Source organism: Alternaria novae-zelandiae (genome assembly GCF_023758075.1).
Source record: "Alternaria novae-zelandiae strain BMP 2774 chromosome Unknown scaffold_7, whole genome shotgun sequence".
In the NCBI taxonomy this organism is placed as follows: domain Eukaryota; kingdom Fungi; phylum Ascomycota; class Dothideomycetes; order Pleosporales; family Pleosporaceae; genus Alternaria; species Alternaria novae-zelandiae.
The window spans coordinates 622,470-635,240 of record NW_026056967.1 but is presented as its reverse complement, the minus strand read 5'-3'; the positions used below and the strand labels follow the sequence as shown (position 1 = coordinate 635,240).

General features: G+C 51.3%; 4 protein-coding genes across 4 annotated transcripts; 3 read left to right on the top strand and 1 right to left on the bottom strand.

Annotated features, from left to right (window-relative positions):
* Positions 1-269: 269 nt before the first annotated feature.
* On the top strand, positions 270-5,132 carry J4E88_004217 (uncharacterized protein; the record flags this gene model as incomplete). The annotated part of the gene is made up of 5 exons (XM_049397864.1): positions 270-396; positions 449-1,079; positions 1,130-1,346; positions 1,634-1,653; positions 1,733-5,132. The coding sequence occupies 5 exons, from the start codon at positions 270-272 to the stop codon at positions 5,130-5,132; spliced, it is 4,395 nt and encodes a 1,464-aa protein (XP_049256309.1).
* Positions 5,133-7,967: 2,835 nt separating this feature from the next.
* J4E88_004216 (uncharacterized protein) lies at positions 7,968-8,739 on the top strand (the record flags this gene model as incomplete). Its single annotated transcript, XM_049397863.1, has 2 exons — positions 7,968-8,456; positions 8,563-8,739. 2 exons carry the CDS (start codon positions 7,968-7,970, stop codon positions 8,737-8,739), a joined length of 666 nt encoding a protein of 221 aa, XP_049256308.1.
* Positions 8,740-9,748: 1,009 nt separating this feature from the next.
* Positions 9,749-11,044, top strand: J4E88_004215 (uncharacterized protein; the record flags this gene model as incomplete). Its single annotated transcript, XM_049397862.1, has 1 exon — positions 9,749-11,044. One exon carries the CDS (start codon positions 9,749-9,751, stop codon positions 11,042-11,044), a length of 1,296 nt encoding a protein of 431 aa, XP_049256307.1.
* A 334-nt stretch (positions 11,045-11,378) lies between these two features.
* J4E88_004214 (uncharacterized protein) lies at positions 11,379-12,515 on the bottom strand (the record flags this gene model as incomplete). Its single annotated transcript, XM_049397861.1, has 1 exon — positions 11,379-12,515. The coding sequence occupies one exon, from the start codon at positions 12,513-12,515 to the stop codon at positions 11,379-11,381; it is 1,137 nt and encodes a 378-aa protein (XP_049256306.1).
* Between the last annotated feature and the right edge of the window lie 256 nt (positions 12,516-12,771).

Genomic DNA, 12,771 nt, shown 5'->3' with positions numbered 1-12,771 from the left:
TTATTATCCAGTACGTACAATAATGTGTATTTTAAATATGATCGTGTCAATTGCATCTTTCGCACGCTTGCTGCCGTTAGTCAGTCGCATCCTGGGAGCAGAATAGGAAGGTGTTCTTGAAGCAGCGGGGCCACTATACTGAAAGCGGGGTAGTAGTACCCGGGTGTCTGACTCCATCACTACCAGTATGACTGTCTTGCATACACGTCGACTACAAAAGCTCCTTAATCTTCTTGTCTCGCCGCAAATTTCGTATCTACTACCAACGCATGATGGCTCAAACACTCCAGTTCACCAGCTACGAGCATGAAGATGCCTGGGACGTGAATTGGCTGCGCGTGGATGACACCCATGAACTTTACTATCAACAGTTCGGCAAGAAGGACGGAAAGCCTGGTAAAAGTGCCAGCCATGTTGTCGAACTTTCCTGATAGTTAACGCTTTACAGTCATCTACCTCCATGGTGGGCCTGGCGGGAACTGCTCCAAAACCAACACCGTCTTCTTCAACCCCTCTGAATACCGGGTGGTTCTGCTCGACCAGCGAGGCTGTGGTCAATCGCGCCCTAATGCCAACACAACAGACAACACTACTTGGCATCTCGTCGAAGACATTGAAAAGCTGCGCAAGCATCTGAAGTTTTCCAAATGGCACATGGTCTTTGGTGGCTCCTGGGGATCCACACTCGCTCTAGCATATGCGCAAACACACCCCGATAGTGTAGGTAGTCTAGTCCTGCGCGGCATCTTCACCGTGCGAGACATCGAACTCAAGTGGACCAACCATGCAGGCGGCGCGCAAATGCTGTTTCCCGACCGCTGGGAGGACTTTATCAAGTTTTTACCAGAGGAAGAACGTTCCGATCATATCGGCAACTACCACAAACGCCTCATGTCTTCGGACTCGTCTATCAGTCATCCCGCGGCTGAGGCGTGGAACACGTGGGAGTTATCAATCAGCACCCTGTATCCTGACCCACACGCGTACAAGAAACTGAAAGAACCAGCCTATCTCCTCGCACATGCTAGGATGGAGATTCACTACTTCATCAACAAAGCATGGATGGAAAACGGGCAGCTGTAGGTCTTGGCTGTACGGAATGCAGATGATTACTGACTTCGTCCTGCAGGTTGAGGAAGGAGAACGTGGACCGGATCCGGAACATTCCGACGACCATCGTGCAGGGCAGGTACGATGTTGTCTGCCCGCCGGTTACAGCGTGGGAGTTGTACAAGCAATGGCCGGAGAGCAAATTGCACTTCATAGACGACGCTGGGCACAGTGTTATGGAGCCCGGGACGAGAAGGAAGTTGACTGAAGTGTGCGACGAATACGCGTCGCTGAGCGTCTAGCCCTGTGCAGCCGTGGAACCCGTGTTAGGCTAGCGTCATCCTGAGACATCACGATCCGATGAATTTGACGGAAAATTAAGCCGTGCTCGAGCATCGCAGCTTTGGTTTTACGGGCCGTTTATGTGTTGGCTGACTAACGCCAAGACTGCCTGCTAAAGCCCCGAAGACTGCTGGGGCCCGCGCAAACGTCGCACGCAGCACCAGCAGTCTTCAATTCCTGTGAGTGACGTAATGGACCATGGCTACGACCACGCCCATCTCGACCACGACGCCACCCGCAGCTATCGATAACCACGAACGGGTACGCGCATACGAGATCGCCGCGTGAGAATTGCCAGCCGACGTCACGTTGCCGATTCCTGTTGCTAACACGGCCCTAGATATCTCTCTGCCGCGTCGTTCCCCTTCCACATCCCAGAAGGACCGCCGTCCGAACCAGTCCCCAGCAGCGACATAACCCTCAACGCCCTCGTCCAGCATGGCGTGCACAAGATGGACTGCGATCGCGCGTTCCTTTCGCTCATTGATAATCGAAATCAATTCATATGCGCAGAGATGACGAGGCACCAGTCGCTCTCGAGTGCAGACCCGGCCGAGCCGCTCCTGCTGGGTACTTCCCGAATCGCTCTCGAATGGGGCGTCTGCCCATTCACCATGTGCATCTTCCAGGGCAAACCAGTGCCTATGCCGGAAAGTCCCTATATCATTGCCGACAAGTCATATTTCTGCATAAAAGACTTTCGCCAGGTTCCCACATTTGCCGAGCGCCCGTTCGTGGCTGGCTACCCGCACATGGTTTCATACCTCGAGATACCGCTGTTTGCAATGTCTGGGCACATATTGGGCAGTTACTGTGTTGTTGACACTAAAGAACGGGACTTTCTGCATCCCAAGTCTCTGAGCACTCTTCGCGAAACTACCTCGGCTATCAGTGCATACCTCGATATGCGACGCGCCGAAGCTTGTAAGTCTCGATCTGCTGAGATGATGCAAGGTCTTCGCCGCTTCGTAGCTTCAGATGACATGGTTCCAAGGTCTGTGGCCCCGGTGCGCCCTGGAACTCACACAAGCCAATTCGACCTAGATGTTTTTGGCGCCGCCTCGCGAAGAAAACCTGACAAGAAGCTGTCCGACGGTACGGATGCAAGCGTCACCATGTCAGACCATGTCCAGTCATTGCCTGTTTGCGATACATCTGTTATCGTTTCGCCCCAAGATAATGTCTCGAAACGGGTCAAATCTGACTTTGCTACTCAAGTCGACACTCTCTTCATGAGAGCCGCAGATAGTATTGGCGATGCTATGGGTCTGGATGGCCTAGTCTTCTTTGACACTGTTTCAACTGGCACCCGAAACAAAGGTTGCCAGGTACGAGACATGTCTCCTGACAATACATCTTCGCCAACATGCGATCTCTTTGCGGTACCTCTGTCCTATTACCACAGAGATAACGCCCTCGGAAATCTGAAATTGCGTCAGTCGCTCATCCAGCGCTTGACTGCCAAGTACCCTCGAGGGCATGTCTTCGCAGTCGATGAACATGGGGTCTTCCAACACGATTGCGATGACGAACTTGACTCTGGTGCGGATGACAGATGGAATGACCTCTTCAGTTTATTGCCAAAGACCCGCTACGTAATATTCCTACCTATGTTTCATTACTCAAGAGAAGCTTGCTACTCTACCTGCCTAGCCTGGGTATCTGACACCGGCAAAACACTTGATACTGGCGATGTCAATTCATTGACAGCTTTCGGTAACTCACTGATGGCTGAGGTCTTTCGCTTAGAAGCATGCGAAAATACACTTTCAAAGTCGGATTTCGTTTCTACCATCAGTCACGAGTTACGAAGTCCCTTGCATGGCATTTTGGCCAGCATTGAGCTGATCCAAGAAAACTGCCAGGGATCTGGTTTGATGTCGGAGATCTCCATGATTGAGTCTTGTGCGGTTACTCTTCTCGATACCTTTGACCATCTGTTGGAATATTCCAAAGTGAATAGCCGGGCCAGCGTTGGACAAAGAGGCGGAAATGGGCATCCTCGTTCCACCATCCACGTTCATCACGGTGCAGTAGCTGTCGACTTAGCTTCTATGGTCGAAGATGTCATTGGGACTGTTTCCGTAGGTCATGACCATTCTTCGCGCCTCTCTTCTGGACTCAATAAAGAGCGTCAAGATTCGTTGGCTGGATCGCCCGCAACGGCACAATCCGAGCCTGTCGTCGTCACCACACACATCGAAAAGGCCCGTGATTGGACCTTTGTCATTGACAAGGGTGCTTGGAAGCGCATTTTACTTAATGTCGTCAGCAACGCATTGAAGTATACCAAGTCGGGTTACATTCACGTAGGTCTAGCATTCGTGGAGGCTGCCGATGACAGTCAGTCAAACATCAGTCTTTCTGTGACCGACACGGGTGTAGGCATGAGTGAGGATTTCCTCAAATACCATCTCTTTACACCCTTTACTCAGGAGAATCTACTAAGTCCAGGAACTGGGCTAGGTTTGAGCTTAGTGAAAAGCATCGTGGAGTCACTACACGGAACTATATCAGTCTCTAGTCGTTTGGGCAAGGGAACGAAGATCATCATCAACATTCCGGCTAGTCAAACGGCGCAGAGACCAAATGCGCCACGTGGCGAGAGCGTTTCCTCTCACGAATGCCTAAGCGGAAAGGCAATCGGTATGCTCAGTCTCTCTCTACCCGAAGAGCAAGGCAAAGAATTTGCACCCTCTATCGATTCGCCTCCCGAAGCGCTGGAGCGGGCCGTTCAAAATATCTGCGAGGATCGCTTCGGCATGAGGTTCACCACTGTTTCCACAGACACACTCCCGGTTCTGGATGTACTCCTCATCGATCACCATGCCCTCTCTTCGAAACTCACGTACGACTTGAAAACTTTGTTCCCTACGTATACAGGAGGGACTTACCCGGTCACGGTCGACCTGCGCAATATTAAAGGCGCACCTCCAGAATCTGGCACTAGCAAGCCCATGCACACAGTACTAGTCACTGCAAACTCGCTCGGGCCTGCACTCATTTCGGCTATGAAGGATGCCACTAACAAAGAGATGGCAGACTCGGTGCCGTCCATAGAAGTCAGAAGCAGACCTGACATGGAGCCAACAGAGCAATTAGAACATGCCGACACAGTCCTAGAGCCAGACCCACAAACCAAAGTACTTCCACACCGCAGCTTATCGTTGCAGCGTGTGACACTAGCCGACGCCGCCACAAGTCCTGCTCTACAAGCACCATTACCAACACAACCACCTACCCCGCTTACAAGCAGCCCAACATGCCGATTCCGCCGTCTGCTCTTGGTAGACGATAACCCCATAAATCTAAAAATGCTTTGCGCTTTTGCAAAACGCCTCGGCGTACCGTATTCCAGTGCCACCGACGGCGCAGAAGCGGTGCGTCTCTATCAAACCGCCACTGAGCAAGAGGACCCAAAAGCAAATTATGACTGCATCTTCATGGACATCAGCATGCCAGTTATGGATGGCTTCCAGGCCGTGTCAAAGATTCGTCGAATCGAACACGGTTTGATGGAAAAAGGCATACCAAGACAGTCCGATGACGCTGCGAGACATGGTCTAGATGGTACTCTAGAGGATGAGAGAGGTATCCGGGCGTACATCTTCGCATTAACGGGTCTTGGTAGCGAGAAAGCGCGAAAGCAAGCGAAGAATAGCGGTTTTGACGAGTTCCTTCTCAAGCCAGTGAGGTTCAAGGACGTCCTACCGTTGTTGGCACGTCTGCCGACTGCATGAGGGCTATGGGTCATCTGCCATATCGAATGCAGACCTCGTTATGGGGGCGTTAATTTCATTTAGTCTATGCAACATGCTGGCGTTCAGATTCTGGGGAAGCTCTACTAAGAGCATAGGATGTAATAACGACCTTGGGGATGAGGCTTCCGGTAGCACCGCTTGCTCAACATACGAACAATTTCAGACCAGTGACAACATTGTAAGTATGCGCTACTCACACTGACGGCTGTTTTCCAGTGACCTAAGGGTAACCGATGTTGTCTTGGCTAGCCTTCATCATGTCTGTCGGTGTTTGCTTTTCTATGTCTTATAGCAAGGCGCTTGCAACTCGGTTCAACCCCTCCGACGGCAGCGAGAGGAGCTACTAAGGCCCGCTCTGTAATTGCAAAGAACGAAGAAGTAAAGAAACACGGACATGAGGCTTAAAGTAGAAGGTGCCGTTCTGCTTGGAGGACTAGGAGCTTAGCCTCGACCAAACATCTATAATGGTAGATGCTGTTATGCGGACGCGCCTCAAGACTTCGTGACAACTAAGGGATAGAGAGCTGGATCGCATTCTTGTTGGTGGAGTTCGATATTGAGGTGACGTTGTGGCGCCGTCACATGGATGAGGACTGTCTCATTTATGATCGTTGCTTGACGTTTGTTGGTGCGTTAATGATGGGGTTGGAGTCTGAGCGCCTAGTTGAGGACTACCCAGCCATGATGTTTGCACACGCATCTGTATTCGAGCTTCATAGCAAGTCTTCCACTCACTGCTGTACGCGGCCGTAGTCTGTTTGGAGGTCTGTAGAAGTACGGCCGACTTCATAAAAGACTGGCTCGTACATTGAAGAAGCCAGTGTGCCAGTCAGAATCAATCAGAGTATTGAGCCCGACTCAGTACGACATTAATGTGAGTTCTGCCCAGTTTCGTCAGAATGTGGAGTCTAGCGTCCTGTGTCAAAGCCATTCGTCTAGGCATGCGCAAGTTACATTGCAGTGCAGACAGTACGGAACATCCGGCATCGTGCTTTCTACTGGTGTAAATTGCCAACATGCTTTTTCGTTCTCGTTGCTTTGTTCATAGAGGCTATTTAGAAGTTTGGTAGCTTACAGGGTTGGTCACAACGGTCGCGAGTGAATACCCGCAGCAAATGCGCCTCTGCAATTAGTTGGTGGTTAAGCACAAGCTGGCATCACATCAAGTACGCCGGCAATATACCGGTGGTTTTTTGCGGCTAATGGTGTTGGCCTAAGGTACGATCTCACTAAACTTTGAGCTGACGTAGCTATCTGGGAAGGATCGGCCGATTTATACCTATCGGAACATTCACTCTTAATACCATGTCTCTCATTTCCTAATCGACATGTGTTGAGTATTCCGGTCGCTACAAATCAGCAGAGATTGTGCAGCGAAGTCGCCGAAGTCGAGCTACCATGAGAAGCACAGGAACTAGCTCCTCGCCAAAGTATAGGAGCTGTCTGTACGGCTAGTGTCGGCGAACGTCCGCGACTCAGCGGGCTCGGCATTATTCCGAGCCCTGACTTGGACAAAAGAAACAACAACACATCAGCCGGACCCTTTGTATTGCTTTTGGCGGACCGCGCCACGCAGCGAACATGTCGCATTTCCCTTTTCCAGGTAGTCACCTGCATGCCGTTGTACATTGTGAGACTAGATTGCCATCTACACGAGGGGCAACAAAGGCATCCACGTGACTTGGCATTGGTTGCGGCCGCTCCGGACATGGAAAAAGCAGACCTGCATAAGGCTCGGCGACCCTACTTCGTTGCTGGGATTTCTGACTGGACGATCGTAGGTGCCTGCTTTTGCATGTTCGGGCGGCTGCATCATCGCACTGATGTTCGACGGCTACGCCCGCAGAAGGATCGCCGACCCGTAGATACCGCTACTACACTACACCCTTTCCAGTGGGGCGCCGCTTGCCAACAAAGAGCTACTAACTGAACAACCTCAGCTGAACTCGGGCACGTCGACAAGAAGCCTTGTTCACAGAAGGTAGCGATCTACTATGCTACTGCAAGGCTAATCTTGGCGCGGTGAAGCGATCGGGGTAGTCTGAGCTCACCCTACAAGTTGGGAAGTGACTTGAGCCCCTTAGCCCTGAGATCGGTTAGTGCTCTCTACCCAATACGGCGTCTCTTGATTCACTGGGAGTAAATTGTTGATCATGTATTAGACGAGAGTAGTGGGAATCGATGATCGCAATGCCATGTGCAGATTCAGCCGCAAAAGCCCCACTCGGCGATGGATTATGGCAGATCTCTCTGCCAGAGACGAGTTTGGTAGACCCTGTCGATAATCACTGTGAGGTAACATCAACCACAATACTGAGAGCAGAGTGGTTACCGACGATAGTTGAAAGCTGCTTCAATATGATGCGATAAAACATGTCAACTCATGCCATACTCCGATCAATGATCTTTTAGGATCAACGTCCAAGAACGTTTTGTCAACTGATTCAGAGGCCTACATGCAAACATCTGCGTGTGTTCGGTCAAGGCAAAGTGGGTTGTAGTGCATAGCCTCACCTGTCATTGAACTTTGTTCTTTCGATAGTAGCGTACGCTACACCACCCACCTTCTGGGTTATGGGCTTGATTGGCATTTCAACGCGGTGTCCAGGAGGATCAGCGAACCTAGTTGTCGTTCAGGACTACGGGAGGCATTTGCTCCGTTGACTCGAGCTTGGCTACATCGCACGTCGGGTATAAAGACACCGCAGTCTCCCATGAAAAGAAGGTATCGCACACCCTCATCTGCAATCATCACTCCTCACTTCTACCATCTACCACCAACAACCGCTTTCACAGCTTCTTCCCACCGCAATCATGGTCTCATTCCGCAACTTCTTCACCGCCGCCTTGGCCTTCTCCGTGCCCATCTCCGCTGCAATCACGCCTGCTGAGGTTGTCACCAACATTAAATCTATTACGACGAAGAGCATGGCGCTTCAGGCGCCGGCCAAAAGCGTCACCATTATCAGTGGACAACTGCTCCTCGTCGGTCAGGGACCATTCCCCGAGATCATTAGGGGCTTCGCAGACATTGTAACTACCGCCACCACCGCCATCGCTCAGATGCAGGGCATGCCCAAAGAGCCCGCAGGCGCTTCTACTGATGCCGTCTTCGAAGCCTTCCGCGAAGTGAGTACCATCTGTTCCACAGATATTCATGTTGCTTACGACGAGAAACAGTTTGTCCGAGTTCATCAAGCGCTGCTCAACATCCTCATTGGCAAGGCCGGTTTGTTCAGTACTGTCCCTTTCGTCGGTGCGCCCGTTGCGGCTGTACTCAGGCAGATCGAGAAGGTCGTTGATGTAAGTCTTTCTTCTCTTGTAGTTTTCACGCCCAGCGCCCGCTCCGATACTATCTGTTGAACTCGAACGTAATTCCTTGAGTCTGCTCGCTAACAGCCTTTCGCAGACGATTGCCTTCATGTTGATTGATACCTTCGAGGCCCGCGCCGCAGACTTCAAGGATGAAGCAGGTGCCCTTTCCGGAACTCTTACTGTTTGCATCAACCAGTACCAAGGCATTACCACCGGTATCACCAAGAGGAACCTCAGGTTCGCGCGCCGCGAGATGGTTGCTGCTGCTTAGATAGGCTTTCAGCCCAAAGATCACCAGGCGGAAAGCTCTCGGAGCTGAACGATGTCTGTGGATGGAGTGGGGGAGGAGTGTCGAGGACGATGGGCAGTATTTGTAAAACCTTAGAAGGTCTCAGGACAGTCATTACCACATGGTTGGCCATGTTTCTGTTTGACAGCTGCGCTTTACGGTCGATTGCATAGATAATGTAAAGTCACTTTCGTCCAAGAGTCTACCATCACGATATGAGTGTTTTGCATCTATTCCTTGCCTCTGCGCATAAGTCGTAGGAACTAATCACTAGCGCTCTTCTAACACCTTTCATCTCGGGTACATCTCTCTATGTTTGCTACTCAGCAAGCGTGAGCGCACTTGCGGGACGTCTGGCTGCTGACGTCGATAGAAGCGCCGGGAGACGGGTGGACACATCCTTCGGGCCATGAGCTCTTGAAGAGAAGCCAGCGAAACAAGCACCGATGAAAAAACTTTTCATATCTAGTCTCTATGATGTTTGGAGTAGTTTGTGGGTGGAATGCCTGCTCAAGTGCAACTGAAGAAAGAGCGACACTCTCTTCCGGCCTAGCGCGGTGACATCATCCCTTCCGCTCTCTTGGGTGCTCCTTCTCTTTTCATTCCTCTGTACATTCACCCAAAGAACACAATGCGTATTCTCTAGGTTCAGCCGTATTCTTTCAATACATGCTCGCGTACTGTTACCAGTGCGCGGCTAGCAGACAGATATGAGAGCGCAGGCTACATTCTCATGACCGTAGCTCGTAGAGCAACTCCAGAATAATCGACAATATTCACTGGTGGTCTGACCAAATCATGTAGTCATCGTTGGTGCACGGACAGGCTTTATCACCTAGGCAGCGGCAGCTTTTAACCTCTGGACTACAGCAATTCTGGCTCTCTACGTTCGGTCAACATAAACCAATCCCTCAACCTAGCATCATTTGACTGACCCTCTGGAGACCATATAGGGCAATCTTTCTGATCAGACCACCAGCGAAAAGACAAAATGGATTTGATCGAGCTTCCAGTAGAGCTCCTCAGCCGAGTATGTCGCTTCCTCGGACGAGCGTCGGGTACCAACAACAACAAGTATTCATACAAGAACAGAGACTTTGGATCGCTGCGATCGACATGCAAAGCCATCTACGCTAGGACTGAGTTCGACGCAAGCATTCGGTACGGCCTCCAGGAATGCCGCTTTTATCTCGAGCCGTCGTCGCTTGCTCTCTTCCTACACTTGTCCCGTATCCCCGCCTTCCGCAATCGAATGGTGCGCATAACTGTATGCCCGCCCAAAAAACCCAAGACGATAAGCGACTACGAGTGGTATCTGCTACACGAGGACGAGTACAGCTTTGTGAGGTCTGGTGAAGCCACCCATATGCTCGCCCAATGTTTTCGACAACAACAAGACGCGGACTCTTTCATCGAGCTAGAGCTACCCTTTGGGACTCATATTGTCAGTGAACAGACAACTGTGCTGCGAGCACTGCAGCTTTCGCAGTTTCCAGAGAAGGTCGCCTACGTCTACCTCTGGCTGGAGAACTCTCAGAAGCCCGAATGGAAGCTGTTTGCAGACTCATTGTCGGAATTTCGACCTTGGATCAAGAAAGCTGTCTTCTTAACACCAAATGCATACGGCAGAGATGTTGCGAAGAGTCGCGAAGTTGGAGCTCACATCAAGAATGTGCGCCCGGTCCATCCCAATGTATTAGAAGTTGTTGCTGCCACTACTAGTGTTGAACGCCTACAACTCCTAGGGTGCAACGAAGTTCCTGAGCTTAGGATATGCCATGGCTGCGAAAGTCTCTTCTCTACACACATCATGGCCCGCTCGTACGAGCATTTGCAATCTCTAGAGCTTTCCGATCTGTACCTAAGTGGTAGCCGACTCCGAGGATTCCTCAAGCGCGCCGAGAAATTGGTGTGGTTCGAGGCAACGGAAGCGACCTTAACGGACGGATCATGGAAGTCGATATACCAGAGATTGAGGAAGCTACCGCTCTGGCATGTCTACCTCGGTCGAAATTACCAGAAACGTGGGCCTCTTACACCAGCCGTACTTCCTCACGCTTGCCGTGACGGCCATGCAAACAAGAGCAGGAAAAACGCCTACTATGACAATATCAACGTGCTACTCGATGCTCTGATAACGCACTTTCACGTTTGTCGCGTGCACAGAGAACAGGAGTATCGTGGTCCGAAGTACTTCGAGGTCTGTTTCTTTGATATCCCGGGATTGCTTAGAGAAGTTTACAAGAGCGACATACAGAGGTATGCTGTAGAGGTAGAAGGGAACTGAAACATCAGAGGCAACATTCATGACAGTCTGTGGTATAGGTAGCGAGATGAGCTAGATAACATACCTCGTCGAGTAAAACGCTGAACACGAGATCTGTAAATTGTAAAGCAAATGGCCTCCTGATTTCAGCTGTTGATCATGTCACTAGCATGCTATGACACGGCAATGTTGTTATATTTGATACATTTGATCTCACTGGGGTTGAACCGTTACTTCATAATACATACATGGATCAGTCGTTGAGACCTGATCAGACCACTTTTACACAACACCGTACTCATGCTTTCATCTCAGTACCAGCACCTCAAACTCCCCAACCGAAACAAGCTTCTTCTTACTTGCTAATATCATCGCCCCAGACCTGCTTGGCAATCTCTACACTCAGCTTAACCTTAGCCCATTGCTCCTCCTCCGTCAACTCGTTACCCTCAGCTGTGGAGCTGAATCCACACTGGTGGCTCACGCAAAGCTGATCGAGACCCTTGGGGGCAATCTTAGCCGCCTCATGTAGCCTCTTGATGATCTCCTCCTTGTCGTCGAGGGTGTTCTTCTTGCTGCTCATGACACCGAGCACAACAACCTTGTGCTCGGGCAGATGACGCAGCGGGGAGAAGTCGCCAGATCGCGCATCGTCGTACTCGAGGAAGTAGGCGTCAACGTTGAGCTCCTTGAAGAGAACTTCGGAGACGGGCTCGTAGCCGCCAGAGGCGAACCACTTGGAGCGGTAGTTGCCACGGCAGAGGTGGATGCCGATCTTCATGTCTGCAGGTCGCTTCTCGATAGCCTTGTTGATGAGCTCGGCGTATTTGCGGGGGAGGGTGCTGAGGTCTTCGTTGCGTTCCTGCTCGGCGGCTTTGCGCATGTCGGGGTCGCATAGGTAGGCCAGGTTGGTGTCGTCGAGTTGGACGAAGCGGCAGCCAGCCTTGTACAGGCTGTCTAGCTCCTCCTGGTATACGCGGGCGAGGTCCTCGAAGAAGACATCAAGGTCGGGGTATGCGGAGATGTCGATCGAGGCACGTCCACCACGGAAGTGCACCATTGTTGGCGATGGGATGGCGACTTTTGTGCTCGCCTTGCCGCCATTCTCTTTGATCGCTTGCTCAAGGAACTGGAAATCCTTGACCTGAATGGCCTCGGGGTGGGCCAGCTTTCCCTTTACGACCAGCGTTGGTGGCGAGAAGCCATCCTTGTGCCTGATGTTTCCCACTTGACCCTTCTCCTCGATACCTTCGACGTGCTTGAGGAAGTCGAGATGGAAGTATGCGCGGCGGAACTCGCCGTCGGTTATGGATCGGAGACCGCTCTCTATTTGCTTCTTTGCGACGTATTTGATGTGTTCGTCTTCGACATTGCGGAGCTCGTCGGCGGTGATCTCACCGTTGGCTGCCTTTGTACGCGCTTCGAGGACGGCTTTGGGGCGGAGGAAGGAGCCGACGTGGTCGGCCCGATATACACCAGTGGGAAGAGGCATTGTGTCTAGTTCTGTACGACGGTTAGCATGCTGTGGCACTATCGCGGCATCAACACTTACATGAGATGTTGTGGTTTTTGCTATGCAATAGTTTGTCCGTCAGACACAATGATGCTGTAGTTTGGCTAGAGGCTTAGCAATAAGATGACGAGACGGGACGCATCTGCCGAAAATTCGTACACGGCCTCGTCGGTTCTCCATCGCATAACGACCCGTCCACGTCTAATCATGAAGCTAGTGGGCCACGGCAGTTACA